At 39.0% G+C, this 20,442-nt stretch overlaps 1 protein-coding gene across 3 annotated transcripts in view; it reads left to right on the top strand.

Moving 5' to 3' along the window:
- DOCK8 (dedicator of cytokinesis 8) overlaps nucleotides 1–20,442 on the top strand; it is a 96,051-nt gene that overhangs the window by 25,875 nt on the left and 49,734 nt on the right. For all 3 annotated transcript variants that reach the window (XM_040539911.1, XM_040539912.1, XM_040539913.1), the window contains 11 exons: nucleotides 3,718–3,841; nucleotides 4,404–4,616; nucleotides 5,150–5,235; nucleotides 5,843–5,909; nucleotides 6,273–6,422; nucleotides 7,059–7,139; nucleotides 7,826–7,985; nucleotides 8,596–8,735; nucleotides 8,968–9,061; nucleotides 9,965–10,127; nucleotides 20,265–20,382. In XM_040539911.1, the coding sequence (XP_040395845.1) occupies nucleotides 3,718–3,841; nucleotides 4,404–4,616; nucleotides 5,150–5,235; nucleotides 5,843–5,909; nucleotides 6,273–6,422; nucleotides 7,059–7,139; nucleotides 7,826–7,985; nucleotides 8,596–8,735; nucleotides 8,968–9,061; nucleotides 9,965–10,127; nucleotides 20,265–20,382 (1,396 nt within the window). The remainder of the gene's footprint in view (nucleotides 1–3,717; nucleotides 3,842–4,403; nucleotides 4,617–5,149; nucleotides 5,236–5,842; nucleotides 5,910–6,272; nucleotides 6,423–7,058; nucleotides 7,140–7,825; nucleotides 7,986–8,595; nucleotides 8,736–8,967; nucleotides 9,062–9,964; nucleotides 10,128–20,264; nucleotides 20,383–20,442) is intronic.

Below are 20,442 nucleotides of genomic sequence, written 5' to 3' on the forward strand. Positions count from 1 at the left end.
CTCTGCTCTCTGGGGACAGCGACAGGACCCGAGGGAACGGCATGGAGCTGGGACAGGGGAGGGTGAGGCTGGGTGTTAGGGAAAGGTTCTGCACCCAGAGAGTGGTCGGGCACTGGGACAGGCTCCCCAGGGCAGTGGTCATGGCACCGGGCCTGCTGGAGTTCAAGAAGCATTTGGATAATGCTCTCAGACATGTGGTCAGATTGTTGGGTGGTCCTGTGTGGAGCCAGGAGTTGGACCTAATGATTCTTGTGGGTCCCTTCCAAATCAGGGTATTCTATGATTCTATATATAGTTTTTGTGATTATGTTTTGCAAATGCTGTAGATTTCCTGAAGATCCACAGCTGTCAAAACTTTCTGAATTTCTTGTCAGAAAACAGGAGATTTAAAGAATCACCATAAGCAGAAACAAGACAGATTTCTGCTCATGGCTAAATTTTCAGATGCTACCAGAACATGCCCCTGCACTGAAAATGCTATCATTTTATGAAAGGTCAAAACTATACACTGTACAATTGACAGTGCAGGGAAAGTGCATTTCCCTTTTTTATTACATTTGTTACTAAAATAACCAGGCTGCACTAATTTTGATTTATGCTAACTTGCTATTTCATAACACTAAAAGGAATGAGAACAGGGATAAATATGTGTGGACCATCTCTTTCCTCTACATGCCCTGAAAATTCTACATGATTTGATTTCTAATGGTGTGTGAAAAGGAACTGTAGTCCTAGTACCAAAAAAAAAAAAAAAAAAAAAAAAAAAAAAAAGACAGTATTATGGGCTTTCCTGGCAGAGATTGGCAGTATTCATTGGATTATTAGTGATACATCCAAGAAAACTATTTTACATAGAATCCGGTGAAGGACTTCTGCATTTGGGGTCAGTGTAATTCAACACAGAGAACTGGATCTATGCATTACACTTTATTTTATTTTATTTTATTTTATTTTATTTTAATTTTATTTTATTTTATGTCCTGTCCCATCCTTGTCCCTGTCCCGTCCTGTCCTGTCCTCCTCTCCTTTTTTTTCTTCTCTTATCCATTTTTATTTCATTTCATTCAATTTCACATATTACATGTGAAGGAAACTTTCAGCACATGCTTGCTGTGCAGGAGAGCCCATCCCCAGATTCTTGCGGATGCAGTGTGTTAGTGGAGCTCTCTGCCTTCCCCAGCAGTCCCTTCTGTTCAGTTCCTCAGAAAGACCTTTCTGGGGCTCCAGTTTTCTGCAGCACTTCCTGTTCACCTCCTCATGTGCTCATGCCCTCTTCCTGAGGAGCAATGTGGCACTGGGCAGGCCAGCATATTTGCTGTCATTATGCTGTGCCCAGTCACCCAGCTACTGGTTTTACTGATGTGGGGGTATGTCAGCAACCATGCATTGTGGATCATCTCCCGCTGGCCATAAAGGATTTGCATGGTTCAGTTTTGCCACCTGTGCGGGGAGGAAGCAGCTTCCGAGAGCTGTGAGGAGACTTCCTCCAGGGGTGCTTATGAAATTGGTTCAGTTCTCAGAAGTGATCCACAATGAGTCACCAGAAAGAAGCTGGCGGGTTTTGCAGGCTCACTACGTACACTGTGCAGAGCACAGTGCTCGTGCTTTCACACAGCACAGCTCTGAGTGCACTGTAAAGAGGCAGCATTGTCTCTGCACACAAATAGGAACTGAGCAGTCAAGTACATGCAGCAAACAATAAATAGCACATGGCTATTTTTGCTCTTATGTGTGCATGCAAAAATGTGAATGGAGCCAGAGAAATACACATGCATGAAAAGACTTTTGGGGTGTTTTATTGTCTCACTGTTTCAGGTGAGGCAAATTTGAATTCAGACGCTTTATTAAGTCTGAGCCCTCCCAAAGAGCTGACCTTTGAGGGCTAACAAAGTAAGCAATTAAAATTGCAAAGAACAAGATAGCATAAAAGATGCTCCACTGTTGGGAAAACCAGTGGCTGCTATTGGGAGTCTCATGGTATGGTGGGGCACTATTCTGAAAACAGGTATGAGGAGGAGGCAAAGAAGTTAAGGGAGGAGAAAGTACTCATAGGAAGTTTTCCACTGTATTGAGAAAGTCTGAAAAGGATGTGGTTGTCAACTTGAGAGATAAAGATTTGTAGGACAGGGAGCTGAACTTATGGTCTGGAGAGCTGTGGATGATAGAAATGTGTGTGTGGCTTTCATCCATTCCTGGATGGGAAAGTTAAAGGCAGCAGACTGAAAAAAGTTTGGTGGGTGGCACAAGGAGCAAAGACTGAGGAGGTCTCATAGTCCTGGTGCCTCTGAGCAGGGGGACATGTGCAATAGGGGCTAGGTGCAGCTGAGGGGTCTTTGTGGTTGTACTATGTCTGTACTGCCTTAACTTTCCCTGCAGCAGCCCATACAGTGCTGTGCTGTGCGCCTGTAGCTAGAACAGCACTGGTATCACACCAGTGTTGCGCCTACTGCTGAGCAGTGCTGGCACAGCACCCAGACTCCCTCCAAACCCCCCAGAGCTAGCAGGGAGTGGGCAAGGGGTGAGAAGGGGACATCACCAGGGCAGCTGACCTAAACCAACCAAAGGGATATTCCTTATCTTGTGGAGTCACACTCAGCAATAAAAGGTGGGAAAGGGAAGAAGAGGGGGGGGCTGTCGTTATGTCTGTCCTCCCAAACAACTGCTGCATGTATTGAGGCCCTGCTTCCCAGGACGTGACTAAATATCATTTAATTTAATTATCTTTATCTCAGCTAGTGAGGATTTGGGTTGTTTTTGTTTTTGTTTTCCTCATCATATTTTCTGCACTCCTTCCTTTGAGGAGGGGCAATTGAAAGAGCAGTGTGGTGGAGTTTATTTGGCTATCAGTCTGAAAGCACCACAATGATTTTGGTATAGGCCAAGGTGAGATGAGTTCCTGTGCATGTTGGTTTCTCCCTTCAGTTGTCCTTTATTTCTTTTCCTTGTCCTGCTTTTAGAATTCAGCCATTAATGTGACATGTCTGTTAAAAACAGAGTTTGCCTCCTGGTGAGTTTTAATTGCTACCATCCTTTTAAAAAGAAGTAAAATAAATTTCCAGGAATGCTTTATAGGACGGGCATCTTTAGTGTAGCTTGTGCCTCAGAGGGAAAGTGTGATCTCAGGTAAGCAAATCTCTGCATTCATCATTGGAATGACACTAGAGGTAGTTAAAAATAAATCAACAAAACCTCTTATGGATGCTAAGGTGTCTCAAAACAAACTTGTGTTAAATTCCTGTCTTTCATTCTGGATGATTAATGCAGTTCCAAAACAAGGTCATAACCAAGGACAGATGGGGTTGTCTCTTTTATGACTTCAGTTTTCATTTGCACTGAACTGGTAAATGATTAAAATTCAAAAACAATTAAAATTAATACACATCAGATGATATAATTCAGTTAGTCTCAAAATATAATAAAAAGGTGTCTCCCTGATCAATAATTACGTATTGTGACATCTTTATGAAAGTACTGAGATATTTAGATGTTCCTTTGTAAGTACTATGGAAAGGAAAATGAACAGAGCAGGATACTGTAACTAAGGAGACTAATTCCAAAGAGGCTACCACAGAATTTAGCAGATTGTTCGAAAAGAATAAATAGTTTTATATACTTAATTTGCTTAATTACTTAATTTTTAGTTTTTATTTTTCTGTTTTGTTTTCCCTTAATTCCTTTTTTGATCCATCCTGACTTAATTGGGTTTCTCTCTGAAAGGAACCAAGGGAATTCAGATACTTGTAATCTGAAAAATAAGGGATCCCGAAAAGATTTTCACAAGCGTCTTCAGAAGCAAACATTTGAATCAGAAACTTTGGACTCTGGTGAAGCAAGCTTTCAGGTATCTTTTATATTCTCTAGAAAAAGTTATCAAATATAGTAGCTTCCCTCAGAAGAAGCCAAGGTGCAGCATGCTGGGATCTCTGTAGCAGTTGGCTTGTCTTTATGAGGAGTTTCTGTAACCATTGCTTGTTGAGCATGGAGGTATCAGTGCACAGGCTGGTGTGGCTGTGTAACTCCCCCTGCCACCCCCTGATCAGGGAAGTGTGAGCAACAAAATAGGCTATGTGCTGTTGGAGGTCCCCCGGCCTGTTTATTCTCAACATGGATATAGTCAGGCTTGGAGACCTGAAGAATTACAATGGCTCACCGCCTCAACTTGCTCTGCTTTGACTTCAGCAATGTCCACCTTGAAAATGGGAGGTGAACACCCCTTTTCTTTGTTCCCCTGCACGCGGAGAGGCACAAAGTGGAGGACAGTACTTGCCATCATCTACCACTTGTTGGGCCTCCTGGCAGATGTGAAATTAAGGCAGCCTCTGAAAGATAGGCAAGAGAAACCTCATGATGTCCAAGCCACAGTGGGCTGTAAGAGGTTTTACTGTGCCTTCATTTTCCAATAGACGGGGCCCAGACATGTGCCCACGCTCCACGAGGACACCTCCAGAACTGCCCCGGCCTCCTGTGACTTCGACCTGCGCAGCCTGCAGCCCGATCCCCGCCTAGAGAACCTGCTGCGGCATGTCAGCGCCGAGGAGTTTGAGAGGCAGAATGAGGAAGCCCGGCGAACCAACAGGCATGCTGAGCTCCTCGCCCTCTACCCATCCGTGGATGAGGTGAGCTCGGAGGACTTCCCGTGCACAAGCTGTGCTTTGCTGGGGTGGGGCATTCTCGGCATGTTGATGGATGCCTGCTCCACATTCAAACATGGGGCTCCTGGCCTGGATCTCTGCCTCTTCTGCTTCTGCGTGTCTAGCTTGGGTAATAACACAGTGAAGGGACACCACCATGGGCTCCACAAGCTATTCTGTATGTGCATTCAAGAGGTTGTACCAGACTCATGGTGTTGCCTAAGGCCTTGCTACCCTCATTTAGTGTGGGTCAACAGTGTGGCCACATTCTGTTAAAATATTTGTGTCAGTACAAGCAACACATGCCTGGGAAACACACCAGATGACAGTCAGTAGTGTAGATATTTGGGAATATATATCAATTTTCTTTCTGGCTGAAGAGGTGAAATGGTTGATGAGTGAGGGAACGTTGTTTGGTAGCAGCAGCAGCCAAGTTACATCATATAAAGCTGTTATGTAAGCATGCAAATTTACAATTACTTTAACAGTATATGAATAGAATAACTGTTTAATGACAGGAAGATGCAGTGGAGATACGACCAGTGCCAGATCGCCCAAAGGAACACCTGGGTAACAGGATTTTGGTAAAGCTGCAGTCTCTGAAGTAAGTATCCTTACATACTCCAGCTCTGGAAGGCCTCAGTTACAGCTCTCATTTACAGTTTCTTAATTTATATGATTGTATTGCTACAGACCTGTTACACTGCATGTTTCCTGTTCAACAAGCATTTACATGCTTGCTTGTTCTTGCCATGTGTAATTTTGGCAGAAAACTGTTTCTATCCATATTTACAGAAGTCTTTATATTGTCATGGTCAAAAGGATTTGGAGATGATGCCAGTTATATATTATGAGTAAAACTAGATTGGTCTCTGTGCATGCTAGTGGACTTGATAAATAGAAAAAAAATCAAGAATGGTATGATCATTTTAACTGATATCTGAGACCAGCTTTCGGACCAATTTAGAAAATACTTTGACAGCAATTTACTCTTTTTTTTTTTTTTTCCTCTTGAAATCATCTAATGAAAGGCACTATTAAAAAAAAATCCTCCAAATTTTGGGAGAGCCACAATCTGGAACTAAATATTTTTCCTCACTTCCTAATGGAAGTACCAGTGAAAATGTATGCCCAATTTTTTATTTTTTTTTGTTATGCAGAGTCTTAGCAGTAAAATTCTAATGAGTGTACTGTGTGTCTTTCCTTAACAGATTTGATATAGAGATTGAACCTTTGTTTGCATGCATAGCTCTCTATGATATAAAAGAAAGAAAAAAGGTAAGTGTGCACTACAGCTTAAAAAAGGAATGGAATAATAATTGTTCATTCATTTACTTTTTTCAGATTAATTTCATTATTGTTTGAAAATTCTAGGACGTTTATCTTGTCTTGTTTCTTTTTTTTCAGTTGGCTTGGATTTTATCTCTTATTTATATCTTTTAACTCTAAAAGCTATTTAGAATAGCTTACAAAAAGTACACAACTTTTGCACATGTGCAGCCTGATCCAGGTTTCTTTTTATTCAAACTATCATATTTGCAATTGTTTATTCTGTAGTTCAAGTTACTTCTTTTGACTTATTAAAACAAAATTCAATGCATTTTTACTTTGCAATACATTATAAGTCTTTTTCTTTTCAAGATCTCTGAAAATTTTCATTGCGACCTGAACCCTGATTCATTAAGAGGATTCTTGCGTTCTCATACACCCTCCATTGACCTGTCTACTCAGGCAAGATCAGCAGTATTTTCTGTCACTTATCCCTCATCGGATATATACCTAGTAATAAAGGTATGTTACAGTGCTACCTCAACAACATGCTTCCCGTTCCCAGCTGTGCCTATTGTCTGAGTTTGTGGAGTTGACAAATAGTTAACAAACATAAGTTTCCCATAGCCGAGAGGAGGTATTCCGATAATTTTTAATCATACAAATGTAGGTATATCTCACTCCCAAGCTAAGAAGTTATATCAATACTCTGTGTTCTAGTTCTAGTAGGTAGAGTTTCCTCTCTCTTTGTTAAGAAAATTAAAAGTAAAGTGAAATAAGTCATTTTTAATTTTTGAATAATATTGGGGGATGAGAGGAAGAAGGGCCTTTGGTTTAGAACACTTTGCATTGTTTTGTATATTTAATTCTGAAACTAAGTTAGCCTGAACTGTTTCATTTGGAATGTGTTAATTTTCTTGATTTCAGTGAAAACTCAGTCATACTTGATGGACAGTGTAGTCACATACAGGTTTTCTGCTTTATAGCTAAACAGATGGAAAACTGGGAGAAGTTTCATTGTACATTAGTCCATAAAGACTGCTTTAAGAGTTATGTATTGTAAATTTAGGCTGGTTCTTTTGTATTGTTAGAGAAGCAATGTGTTAATTATGGTGACATTTTTCCTTTCTGAGTGTCTTATTTTATTGCTTTTTGTAGATAGAAAAAGTACTTCAGCAAGGAGAAATTGGAGACTGTGCAGAACCCTACATGGTTCTTAAAGAAAGTGAAGCTGGCAAGGTAAGTCAACAACCATGAAGAATGTTTAGATCAAAAAATGCACACACATGGAATAGGACAGAATCCAAAGAACAATGGGGAGGAAGTCAGTTGGTGCATCCATGGGACAAGCAATTTGGTGTCTTTGATTGACATGAAGAAGTCAGGACTTCTGAAGAAGTCCTGAGAAGAAATCCTGAAGATTGACATTAAGAAGTCAGGACACCACTGTTGTGGTGTGTGCATGACCAGTTCATTGCTGACATCACTAGATAGCATGAGATTCAGGGAATTCATGGGATTCAGGGAATGCATGGTCATTTACCTCCATGGAGCAGACTAATAGTGTTTCCTACAATCCCCCCACATCTCTCACCTTTTAGATATCACCTTCAGTAGAATATTGTTTGTGTATCTGTTGAAGGAACTAAACCTGCTAACATTTTATTGTGCTTGCTCATGGTGGACATAAGGGTCACTGCAAGAAGATCTGCGTGCTCATTTTTGATAATAAAAATGAACTTGTTAAAAAGAAATGGGAAGTGAATTACAAATTAAAACAGCTATGATTCTGGCAGTAATGTAACAAGAAAACACAAGAGATAAGAGTGCAATTTACTGAACTGTAAATAATTTCTTTTTTTTTCTCTTTACTGAGTTAAACTAACTGATTGCTTTTAACACATTCATTATTTTCTTTGTCTTAGACAAAAGAAAAGATTGAAAAACTGAAAGCACAAGCTGAATCCTTCTGTCAGCGGCTGGGGAAATACAGAATGCCGTTTGCCTGGATTCCCATAAGCCTAACTAATTTCTTCAATGTTTCCACACTCGAACGAGAAATACCTGAGACTGAAGGTTTAAATGGTAGTCATCTAATTTTTCTAACTAACACAAAGCAACTCTTAGGTGGTTTTGACCATAGGAAACAATGTCATTCACTCAGGCTTCAAGAATGACTGACAGATTCAAGTTCACACCTTCTCAGCCTTCAAATACAATTTAATATTCTCACTATTTCATCTCTGCTTATGTATTTTTATGTACTCTAAATATTCTTCCATGTTTTAGACTCAATTTTGGTTGAACACTGGCTTTGTAGTAGGGAAAGTGTCTTTACTATATGGAGTCCATTTGCAATACATAGGAATCAAAATACTTAGTTTCTGGAGTGTACAAGTGATATATTTAAGCTGCACCCGACATTGACCAAAGGGGGTTATAAAACCCATTAAATAAAAATTTAAATAAGCTTGTGCGTTGCAGCAGAAATAATGTCACACTAGGTGTGTCCTGGCATTCCATTATGTCGCATAGTCTGAAATACGAGTAGTGGGAAATACAGGCAAAAGGTAGTAGGTACTGTTCTCTGTCCTCTGACGTTACCAGGAACTCGTGGATTTTTAGTGTATCCTTATAGTCTTTGTAGAGAAGCAATACAAAGCATGCTGGTATTTTATTTAATTTCCCTTTGAAGGGAAAGGATCCGCTAGTGACAAGAAGGCAACACTGCTACAGGCAAGAAGACTTTCTGAGAGAAGTCTCAGCTCCGAGGACAATTATCCAGCATCAAACTTCAAAACAATCTCTCTGACACTCAGCACCTTCTTTAAACAGGTACAAGATGCTCTTTATTTCTGATTGCCTAAGACATATTTCATATGTGTCATGTGAGCTGTGTTGGGAAGAATTACCCAGTGATGTTAGTGGGGGTACAGAGGATAATTGCCGTTGAGTTGGGAGTGACCCACCTGCTTTGGATGCCTCAAGGTTATGTTTCATTCAGAAACTTTTCTCAGTGTCATGGAGTGTTGTTATAAGAACACTGATTTTTGTCTTTCTCCTGTAGGAAGGTGACAGGCTTAGTGATGAAGATCTGTTCAAATTTTTAGCTGATTTCAAAAGATCATCTTCCTTGCAGAGAAGAATTAAGACTTTACCAGGTACATAGTCCATTTTGGATGGAATAGAATATACATACTTTTCTCCTCTAAATCGCTCTATCAACTCCAACCCCAAAATATAATAAACTTTTTTTTTTTTTTAACTCTATAACATACTGTTGTGGAACTCTCTGGGTTCCTCGGGTCCACATGAGTGGGTATGAAGATTCATATTTAGCTTGATACTCTCCAGTGATTTGCTTTCCTCCCTAATTTACAGTGTATTTACTGGATGCCTTTTATTGTTATTCAAGCTGTTTGAAGACAGTGCTTTCAAAGGAGATTTTCCCTGCAGTTTTTTTTAATGGGTCATATTTTACAGAAGGAGATTAAAATGTGTACATATTTCATCTTGAATGTGGGTCAGTGTTAGCCAACAAAGTAGAGACGTGAAGATAGAGTTTAGCTACACTCAAAACACCTGACCAGCTGATTTTTACTTTTTACATAAATTATGGCTTGAACTCTTCTGGATTGTAGAGGAACCTCAGAAAACACGCACTGAGTGCAAAGCTTCTTTTGCCTTTTTAGCTGACAGTCAGAAATGACAAGTCTGTGTTCCCCCAAAAGTTTTCACTTACCAAAAGTTAAATTGAAGGCCTGGTTAATTTTTGTGTCAATGTTATCAGTAGTAGTCATTTAATTGCTGACCACAGCAAGTGTGTCATTCCTCTTGGGTGGTGTCTACTTTGGCAGATATTAATCAAAGCAGAATCTTCATAGAGAGCGACAGAACTCTGCTAGACAGCACCTTTTTTTTTCAGCTCGCTGTGTATCCTTCTACATGCATGTTTTTTATTCTTATGTAGGCCTCAAACCAAAGATCCAGTTCTTACTTCTGCTTACTTCTATGCTTCAGTTATTTTTGATATTTCTTTTTGCTGAAATATGATTTCTTTAAAGGAGCACTTAAACTGGAGATCTCCCCAGCTCCAGAAAACCTCGGCTATTGCCTGACACCAGAATTACTACCAGTGAAGCCATTTCCAGAAAACCGTAGTCGTCCTCACAAAGAGATTTTGGAATTCCCAATTAGAGAAGTGTATGTTCCCCATACCATTTATAGGTAAGATTATTTTTCTTTAATTCTTAAGATCCATTTGCAAAGATAATTGTGATTTATTTTTTCAGAAATATTTTTAAATGCTTAAAACTATGTGTTATGCTGATGATTTGATATTGTTAGCCATTACAAGGTAAGATACCTGCTGGATGCTGTATTTAGTTATGTAGTTACCTTGCCCCATGCAAAATATTTCTAAAGTGTCCAAAAACCTAACAGCTTTCATTGACTTGACATATATATATATAATGGACGTATATATATTGACATAGATATTACATATATATATAACTGATACACACACATATATGTATTTGACATATTATATATATATATATATAATACATTTTAATATATATAATCATCTTTCCTTTTGTGTGTTTATTTCAATTACCATTATTTTTAATATTCATAGTTTTCATAGATATTTGATAATTACTACTGTTAATTTGAGTCATCTGGCCATCTAAGGAAGTAATGTGTAGCTCTGTGTATTTTTTCACTTTGAACAAGGACTCTGTGTCATTTATTTCATTAAATCTGTTCTGGTTGTTTCAAGGAGACTAAAATACTCAGTAGCATTTCTTAGTGGTCTGACATAACTGAGTCTCCAAGAAGCAACAGGTATCAAAAGAATGTGCTTCGATGTGTTTGTGCAGCATAGTGTTCTAATAAGTAGTGATACTAGAAATAGCTAACTAACAATAATTCAAAAGGTGTTTATTTCAGTATTAAAGATAAAAAACACTTTCATTTGACCGTTTTGTTAGCGAAAACATGGAAGAAAAGCAGTGGTAGCTTTTATACAATTGAAAATGCAAACGTAAATGAACTTGAGTAACAACACTTTTGATGAAAAAAAATAGGCTGAAGTTTTAACTTTCCTATTCATTGTCTGTCCCCAAAAATAAGCAGCACTTTCTAGCTCCAGTGTTGAGCCCTGTAGTGTATAAAGGTTTGCTTTTGAAAACAAAAAGCATTGGCAACCACTGTGAGTTCCTGAGCTAGAAAGGGAATTGAGTTCACACAGAATATTCTCTTTAATTCTCACCAGGGTAAATTTCTGCAGCTAGACATCCTGAATACCAGAGTCACCATGTTAAAAATTAATTTGTGGATCTCCAGAAGCAAGTTGGTGTGTCTCCACACATCTTCAGTAGTTAGGCATCTGTGTTGCATAAAGACGTCCATATTAGAAGAAACTCTTGCTGTTGCTCAACAGTTGTTCACACCCAGCATGCATAGCCTGTTCAGATTTTTTTTGAGCTCTGTTTTGATTTTCATCTTAAGTAAAAGTTGTGGCAACAAAATGGATGCTGTCCTGCCTAACTAGTAGTAAGTAATAAAGAGAAGATCTATTTGGTATGTTTGCCTTAGGTAATCTTTACCTCATTTAATGAATCAATGGTGATGACACAACAGACATGCTGTAAATAGTATTATGCTGTAAACTGTAAACTCAATCAGTTAATATCTCAATTTAACCCTGGGGACGGCTTTTTAAATACACTGGGGAAAAGGTAAAAAAAAAAAAGCCAGAACGCTAGGTTGTGTTCTGACAGCTTTGTGACTGCAACCATGTTTGGAGTCAGACCGGGGAGTTGCCTATAAAGGCTGCTGAAATAGTTAATAATTCTGAACTCCAGAAATAGTTGCGCAGAAAGTCAAATGAGGCAGCTTTGCAAACCTTACAAAACGCGGACTTGGTGGGGCCAGGAAGTAGCACCTGGGTTTGTGCAGCATCATTGAAAGCACTTCCTTTTCCTACAAGCTAGAATAACCTAGCTGTGTCTGAGATGCTTTTCCTACACCATATACACAATCACAACAGTGCTCCTTTTGGTGAGCATAAGTGTTAATAGGGAGTATAGGCCAATTATCTGTTTAAATTAATCACCATCCAAGCCTCCTTGTTTAGTTCTCTCCATGGTGAATATTGTTCTGGGCTTGAGACAAAGCTACCCTCCACGAAGTTAACTCTGAACTTGAACAAAGCCAGATACGAAGTTTTTTATGTTATTTTATTATCTTTCCTCTAACTCAAGGACCATAGAATCATAGAAGTAGAGCCATAGCTTCATAAAACAATGTGCTAGCAGTTAGTCATAACTGAATTGACTGTGACGGCCTGCTGCTGTGCTGAAGTCAGTTTAATGTTTCCTAATTTTGACTGTAAGTCTACAAACCAGTTTTATTTACCAGTGCTATGGATTTAGGTATTAAAAGAATGAAAAATGGATGAAGTTATTAGCTGTTTCCTATTAATGTGTTACCGTGAATGTAGGAGAGGGTTACATATAGAAAACTATTAGAATAACAAATCAATGAAAGCTTTTAAAAATACAGTCTGGTAAGATCTTACTAAGATAATAATACTTCTGCACATGTCCAGACAATACTAATGAAATATCTACCTTCAGTTTGTTGCCTGGATGTTTAAAAGAGATGCAAAGACTTAGTTTTCTTTTTCTTTCTTTCTTTCTTTCTTTCTTTCTTTCTTTCTTTCTTTCTTTCTTTCTTTCTTTCTTTCTTTCTTTCTTTCTTTTTCCAGTGTAAGATAGCTGAGGGGGTGGGGGGGGAAAAAAGTCTTTTTTTTTTCTTTTTGAATAATAGTTTTTTCTGTATTGTAGGAAAAGCAGAGTCCTCTGTAATACTCTTTGAACTTGGCTCTAGCTAGTTTTTACACTGGTGTAATGCCATTAATTTAGGTGATTCTGTTTCTGATTTATGCCAGAGAGATCAGCCAGCCCACTTTCTTTGTGCATTGAGAAATTGAACACTTCTTTTTGTTGTGTACCTACAATTCTTTAATAAAAATAGCTCCCTGAAAATGTCAAAACATTCCAAGATTTATTTCTTTCAATACCTTTCTTTCTATTCTTAATAGGAAAAAACATATAATTTAAAGTTTGTTTATCCTTTTATTTTCTTGTGAAGTATAAATGAAAATGGTGATGCTTACTGCCCCTGTGAGGTGTTGGTTCTGAGGAAGAGGGATGGTTAAGTCCCATCACCTCAGCAGTAACTCAGCTTAACCAGGCATGGAAGGTCTGTGCTTTGATAGGAGAAGTGCCTAGTGTTTACAGGATTTTTAATGGAAGGGGGGAAAAAAAGCTTTTCTTTGCTGTTTTATTTCATTTAATTGCACACCACTTGGCAGTGTGCTCAGATTTGCTCTAGTCTGCAGTCTGCAGTGTTAGTTGGAGGCTTTTCTATGGTAATCATTCCACCCAGCTTTGACTAGTGTTGATTGAGGAAAGACTGTAGGTAAATGATGCTCTGTGATTCCCCTATTACTACTAAAGCAGGACCTGTGAATATTGGTGGATAGTTGGCTGAGTACAAGCCAGCAGTGTGCTCAGGTGGCCAAGACGGCCAACGGCATCCTGGCTTGGATCAGGAAGTGTGTCCAGCAGGCCTAGGGAAGTGATTGTCCCACTATACTTGGCTCTGGTGAGGCTGCCCCTCGAGTACTGTGTTCAGCTTTGGGCCCCTCACTACAAGAAGGACATCGAGGCCCTGGAGCATGTCCGGAGAAGGGCTACGAAGCTGGTGAAGGGCCTGGAACACAAGTCCTGTGAGCAGCGGCTGAGAGCACTGGGGTTGTTTAGTCTGGAGAAGAGGAGGCTCAGGGGAGACCTTATTGCTCTCTACAACTACCTGAAGGTGTGGGGAGCTGGGGGTCGGCCTCTTCTCACAGATAACTGGTGATAGGACTAGAGGAAATGGCCTCAAGTTGTGCCAGGGAAGGTTCAGGTTGGAAATGAGGAGACATTTCTTCTCAGAAAGAGCAGTCAGACATTGGGACAGGTTGCCCAGGGAGGTGATGGAGTCACTGTCCCTGGGGGTGTTCAAGGAAAGGTTGGACGTGGTGCTTGGGGACATGGCTTAGTGGGTGACATTGGTGGTAGGGTGATGGTTGGATTAGATGATCTTGGAGGTCTTTTACAATCTTAATGATTCAATGATTCTATGAGTCTATGATTGATGAGATTTGGAGGGGGAAGTAAGACTTTTCATGGAAGGTTTCATAAAATTTCCTCTGCTTATTACTTAGTTAAAAATGACTTTGTCAAATACTGTATAACAAAGCAGAAACGATAAAGATAAAAATTTCACAAACAGCGTTCTGGGAGCACAGGCCCCACTCCCATAGACGGCTTGTTTTTCATGACAATCTTCATTGGTTATGTAGTACCGGCACAGAAAAAAACATGCCACCATGGCATGGTAATCATTGCATAATCACTGAGCTGAGAATCTGAATAAAATATGTATTTGCCTAAACTTCCAGACGAAAGCAAAGCCTCTAAAGAAAAGTGTTTTATTATTTAAAAAAAACAAAAACAAGTACTTTAATTAGAGGGGTTTTGGGGGTTGTTCAAAACATTTTGGGTAATTGTAATTTAACATCATCATAAATTAGATTCATAAATACACAGTTTTGAGTTGGCTGTTAAGCAAGTGTGATTTGAAATGCAATAGCATTTAACCAAATCTTGACAATTTGGTGTCTTGAATAGCTGCTGTATATGGAAATCATTAGTATAGTATCTGTTTTCACATTCTGTTTTATACTACTTTTTATAGCACTTTTATACTATTTAAACTCTACCATATAGTGTCACATCTTACATAAGTGTTGTGTTTTGCCTCCAAACACAGCTCATGTTTTATTCTTGATGCCTTTGTTCTTCAGCTTCAGTATTATTTCTTCAGTCTGATGTGTGAAAACAAAAGAGCACTATCAGCAAGAAAATCTTGTTGAAGTCAGCTTTGAAATTAACAGAAAGTAAATGTAAATCATTCATAATGTAGACCAAAGAAACCAGTGTTCATGTCTTTTGCAAGTAAAATTGAGTCTTCCAGAGACCTGCAGGAATTAAAGACTGCATGGATTTAACATGTAGGTATCTCAGTCCAAGCAGAATCCTAAAGTATAAGAAATGTGGGACTGAATGGCTCTTCCTAAATTTAGTTCCAATTCTGCCGCTGACTTCTGCAAAACCTTGTTTTAATGGTTATATCTCATATTCTCCAACTGCATGGTCACATCCACAGCAAGATGCCTATCATGCAGGAACGTCAGAAGGTTTACACTAATATTTGTATATTATGTTCAGTCAGTTCTGGGAATTTGTTGTGGTTTGATTTCCCAAAATTGAGGCCATTTCTTCTTCCCACTTCTGTGTCCTGTAAAAGGTATGACTGTTGCTTCTACTCTAGGATGTTAAGGTAAGAGCGCTCTGTCAAGCACTCCCAGAAAAATTGAACTTCTCGTTTATTATTATTATTGCTACCAGTTAGTGCAACACCAAATGCTCACCATCCTCACAAGAGAGAAGTTATACTGAAAACATGAAAGAAACAACTACTATGAGGTATCTACCTTTGCAGATGGTTTTGAATGGAATCATCCTCTTCACTGTTTTGGTCTTGCTGCAGCTCCACTTCAGCAGGCCATGGCTTATACTGTGATCTTGTGTGAAGGTGTTGGAGAGAAATAATGAAGCTACTCTGATCACTGATACTAACCCTAGTTCAGTAGTGTGAGCCTGAGAGATACTGACTGAATCTGTTTCTATTGTAAAGAGCTCTCAGCCAGGACTCTCAGAACTGAAAGAATTCCTTTCCAAGCCTGCAGATCTTGTTGCTGACCTCAGGACACTGTGCTTTCTTCTTCAGACCATTTGCTTTCCACCAAAATGAACATGCTTGAACTTCACCCAAGAATTGTTAAGGTGTTGGACTACTGGTGGTAGTAGTAGATGTCTTCCCATTTGGTAAGACAGATGACTTCTTTAGCCTAGCTCTGCAAGGCTTCCTGCAGAGACCACATCATTTTTCTCAATACATTTCTATTCTTGCTTTATAGATACCTTGAGGCATGCAGTTTAGAGAAGAGGTATCACTGAGGAGCATTGCAGCTTGTCAGTATAAATTCTAGCCTCCCAGATCAGGATCTGGGGAGGGTGGGGAGGTGGTGGTGGTGAATGCAATCAACAAGTCAATTTAGACAAATCCAACTTCCACTTGTTGACTCCTAGCTGCATAATTCTTGTGTGCTAGGTTTACTGCTGAATCCTATGGCCACCATTAAGGTTTTTTGTTAAGTTTCCAACTGAAATTTTAAAAGCCAAAATTATCCCACCACAATTGTCAACCATACCACCGTATTTTGAATAGGTTGACTGTCATGTAAAGATCTGGTATGTTCTTAATTATCAGGGATTCACTACAAATAATTTTGAGGTAGAACTTCACCTAGGTTTACAGAGCCAGAGGAACTGCAGGTTCTGGGATGGTGAATGAATGTGAAAATACAGTTCTAAGTCATGGTTGCTATCTTCCTTTTTTCAATTTTTCATACTTCAGTCAAGTGACAGGGCCATGCCTTATGTGTGACGTGCCATCTGGTTACTACAGTGTCTTCATATTGCAATAGTCAATACCTGGTGGATATCCACTCACTTTATCCCCTTAAATAACACTGCTACTCGGGAAGTTAAGGAAGTGAGGTTATTATCAGTGGAGCAGTGGATTTAGTTATGGCAGAGGACTGCAATGTGAGGGTAGAGACCTCAGAAGGTGGTATAATCTCTTTGCTTTTCATATTGAAAAAGTTTAAAGTTGTTTTAAGACTAACTTCTGAAAAAGAAAATGTGAAGCAGAGAATTGTGGGTCAGAAAATTCTCTACATTTGCACACTAGAAAATTATTATGATAGGTAACATTATTTTCTTCGTGCTTTTTATGATTCACGACATCTCACTTACTTGTCTTTGGTCCTGGTTTTCAATCCCATTATGTGGTTGACTACTTTTTTTTTTTTTTTTTGTAATATTTAATTTTTGAAGTAACAGGAAGTCAGTTTAATGATGTATATAGAATAACTGTGGGTTCTGGAGAGAAAGCTGTTAAAATTTTGTCTGCTTTGACTCTAAGCTCTAGATCACATCTAAGCTTAGGAAGATCTATTTTCTTTTCATAATTTTGATGTGATTTGAATCCTCAGGAATCTGATGTTAAGAGTCAGCCTTTCACTCCATTCCTCTGGTAACATTTTTTTTTAACTAAAAATTTAATAGAATTAAGATTTTTAATAGAATTTAATATAATTTAATAGAATTAAAGTTTTTACACCGGTACTAATGGACAGACTAAACTGAAAATTACTCTCACTCAAAATTTAATGTGGTCTGACCACTGACTCTTTAATACTTCCTAATTTCAGCAACATGAGAAAAAATATTCAAACTATTGTCCAAATTAGAAGAAAATTGTTCTAAGATACGCAATATATGATATATATATATATATACAACCTTTGGGATATGACATGTTGAAGTTCTGTCATTATGCCATTTGTTCTAGTCAATGCCTGGTAAGGGCAGTAGTTCTGTACAGTATTTGTGATTTACATTATCAGTTTCAACCATTTTTTTCTGAAGATTCCCCCAGAAAGAATAGAACATGAGAAATCCACAAAGATTGAAAGTTATAACTAATGAGAGTATCAGGTTTTGTTTCCAATACCATAAGTAGCATATAGCAATGCTGATTGATCAGTCTCTGTACACCTATACACAATTTGTACTTTTTATCAGTAGTGACTGCTTGGTAATATAATGGCTTTTGTTATGTACAGTCATCAATTAACATGTCTCAGAAGTTTGAGGTGCACTTGCTGAAACCTTATATGTAACAGCAAGAAGAAAGATTTCATTTTATCACACATATAATACACAGCAAATTATTACAGACAAAAATTCTGTCAGATCACAGTCTTGAAAAGTATGCACAGATTTTATTTTGGCAGAACGCTGGTCTGCATTGCTTTGGCCATAGGAAGTGATCAAATCATCACTGCTAAGTCTCATGAAAGTATAGAAAAGTCAGCAAATTCAAATGAGAATTGTTGCATTGTGTCCTGTGTCAAGCTGTATGGACCCTTAGCTTTCCCATCCTGAAACAGCCTTTTACTTTACAGTCCTTGCTGGGTCAGCCTCAGACCCAGAGAAGCTGTCCGAATCAGTGCCTCCCCCAGAACCCTGTTATCCTTTGGGACACTAGTGTTGATGTTCGGTGTTCTGCCATGGCTTTTGTAGATGCCTACTGACTTGTGGATGGCTCTTGTTTTTTGTGCATGCTTCTGGCTATGGTTGGAGATAGACCCCTGCTCTTTCTGTTGAGGGACTGAGAGGAGAAGTTTAATTACACTATCTGAAAGCAATTGCTATGGCATGTTGTTTGAATACTTCAGCTCAGCACAGAGCCTCAAGGGGGTCATGATGCCTCCTGGAGCTCACCACATCCTTAGAGGCATGCTAACTGCTGTGTGGAAATGCCCGGGCTCTGAGGTTTTTGGAGGGCACTGATGCTGGCAGGTGGTAGCACTCTAGGCACTAGTCAGCAAAGGATCTGCTGTTCATGCCTGTCCCTATTGCAGTGCGAAGAAACCTCGTTCAATCATCTTTCCAGCTTCCTACTTTTAGAGTCAGGCATCACTTTCATCCTTCAGGATGCCCAGAATCAGTGTTTGCCTCTATTCTTCCTCAGGTTTAATACAGATGTAAGCAAGGTCCCTAAAACTGCTTGAGCATAAATGGCATAAGCTTTAGCTCTTCAGTACAGTACATGCTGGAGTAATGCTTCCTTGGTTGTCAGCGCAGAGTCAGCAGAGAGCTCTGTTTGTTTGTGATTTTCCATATCTTTCATCTCAAGTCACAACTAAATGTAAAATCCAGTGCTCAGGGACATTATATGGATTTGTGACATCTTTTGCTGGGCTGCAGATTAATGAAGCAACAATTGGATTATGCACCCTCCCCTATATGTATTTCTTCATCTCTGACAGTTGTAATGCTGATAATATCCTTCATTTAATATGCCATTCCCCAGACATAATTCAGTGGAGGTTACTGATATATTTCTCACTTTCACTTAGCTTTTCCTAACATCATGTTGGAAAGAATTTGGTAGAACAGAAAGTGCATGTAGGAAGGTGAGGAAGAAAGCACATTAGTGTGGCAGGCAGGAGTGCTATGCTGAACTAAGGCAAAGGCAAGTCACATACTGGTCTGTTTGCTAAGACATGCCATGGCTCATGTAGCATGTTGGTTGGTGCAGTAGCTTGGACTGTGTAACTGAAAAGTACTGTCACTTTCTGGCACATGACAATAAGGAGTACAAACCACAGTTTTCCATGTCCTAGAATACAACAAATGGAAGATGGACTATCTGATTTAATTACAATATTCTCCAAAGCTACTCCACACAATTTCAGCTGACAATAGCACTAAGGTACTGTGATAAGGACAGGGAAACTTTGTGTGTAGTTTCTGACTGTCACAGACACAAAGCAAGGGTGAAAGTCCGTGAGTACTGCTTGTTGGAAGCCGACATGCTTCCACCAAACATTCATCTTATTTCTTATACTGTAAGGACAAAGCATGAGAATCTTATACCAAATTGGCTATTTAATTACTCATAAAATAGACATAGTTGTGATTCCAGAATGTGTACAATTCAGGTCTAGCTGAAATCTCAGACCTTCCAGAGACTTCAGTGGAGAAAAAGCTTTGTATTTTCATTTTGACTCTTCTGTCAGAATTCTTGGGTCTTGAACTCAGAAGACCATCTGTGCTGCCAAATAGCCCACAGAAATTAATGGTGCATTTTAAGTTTAGTAATCTGTCTGGGTACACACGCCACTTTCGGTGCTGTAATCTAGGAGTGTATATTGTTGGTTTTATTTGTGATTCTCTGAGTAATTCTTTTCCCCTTTCAAAATCTGATTCTTCGTAGCTGAGAAGGGAGCTGCTTTCTTGAGAGATTCCTACTTTTTATTACATCAAGCAGAGTTATTCATTCATTTGTATCTAGAAATTAGAATCCCTAAACACAACATGTTTTATGTCACAGGATAAACTTATCTTTTCCATGCAAACTTTTGGAAAATTGTTCCTGCAAAGCTTTCACTATATAGGTGGGACTGAAGGACAGGGAGAGAAGTGAAAAAAGAAGTGAAAGAGAAGTGAGAAAAAAAACAAAAGAGAGAGAAGGTAAAAGCTAGTTTGTGCACTGCATTTTGAAAAGCTTGCCATTTGCCTATTTTATTCTTCTTTCTCTTTCTTTCAGAAATCTCCTCTACGTTTACCCTCAGAGGCTGAATTTTGCTAACCGACCAGCTTCTGCAAGAAACATTACTATCAAGATCCAGTTTATGTGCGGTGAAGACCCATCCTGTGCAATGCCGGTAATAAAAGCTGAGCATTTTTAGCAACCTTTTGCTTAGGTGCAGTCCTGAGGAGTCACT

Source organism: Cygnus olor, chromosome Z (genome assembly GCF_009769625.2).
Source record: "Cygnus olor isolate bCygOlo1 chromosome Z, bCygOlo1.pri.v2, whole genome shotgun sequence".
NCBI classification, from domain to species: domain Eukaryota; kingdom Metazoa; phylum Chordata; class Aves; order Anseriformes; family Anatidae; genus Cygnus; species Cygnus olor.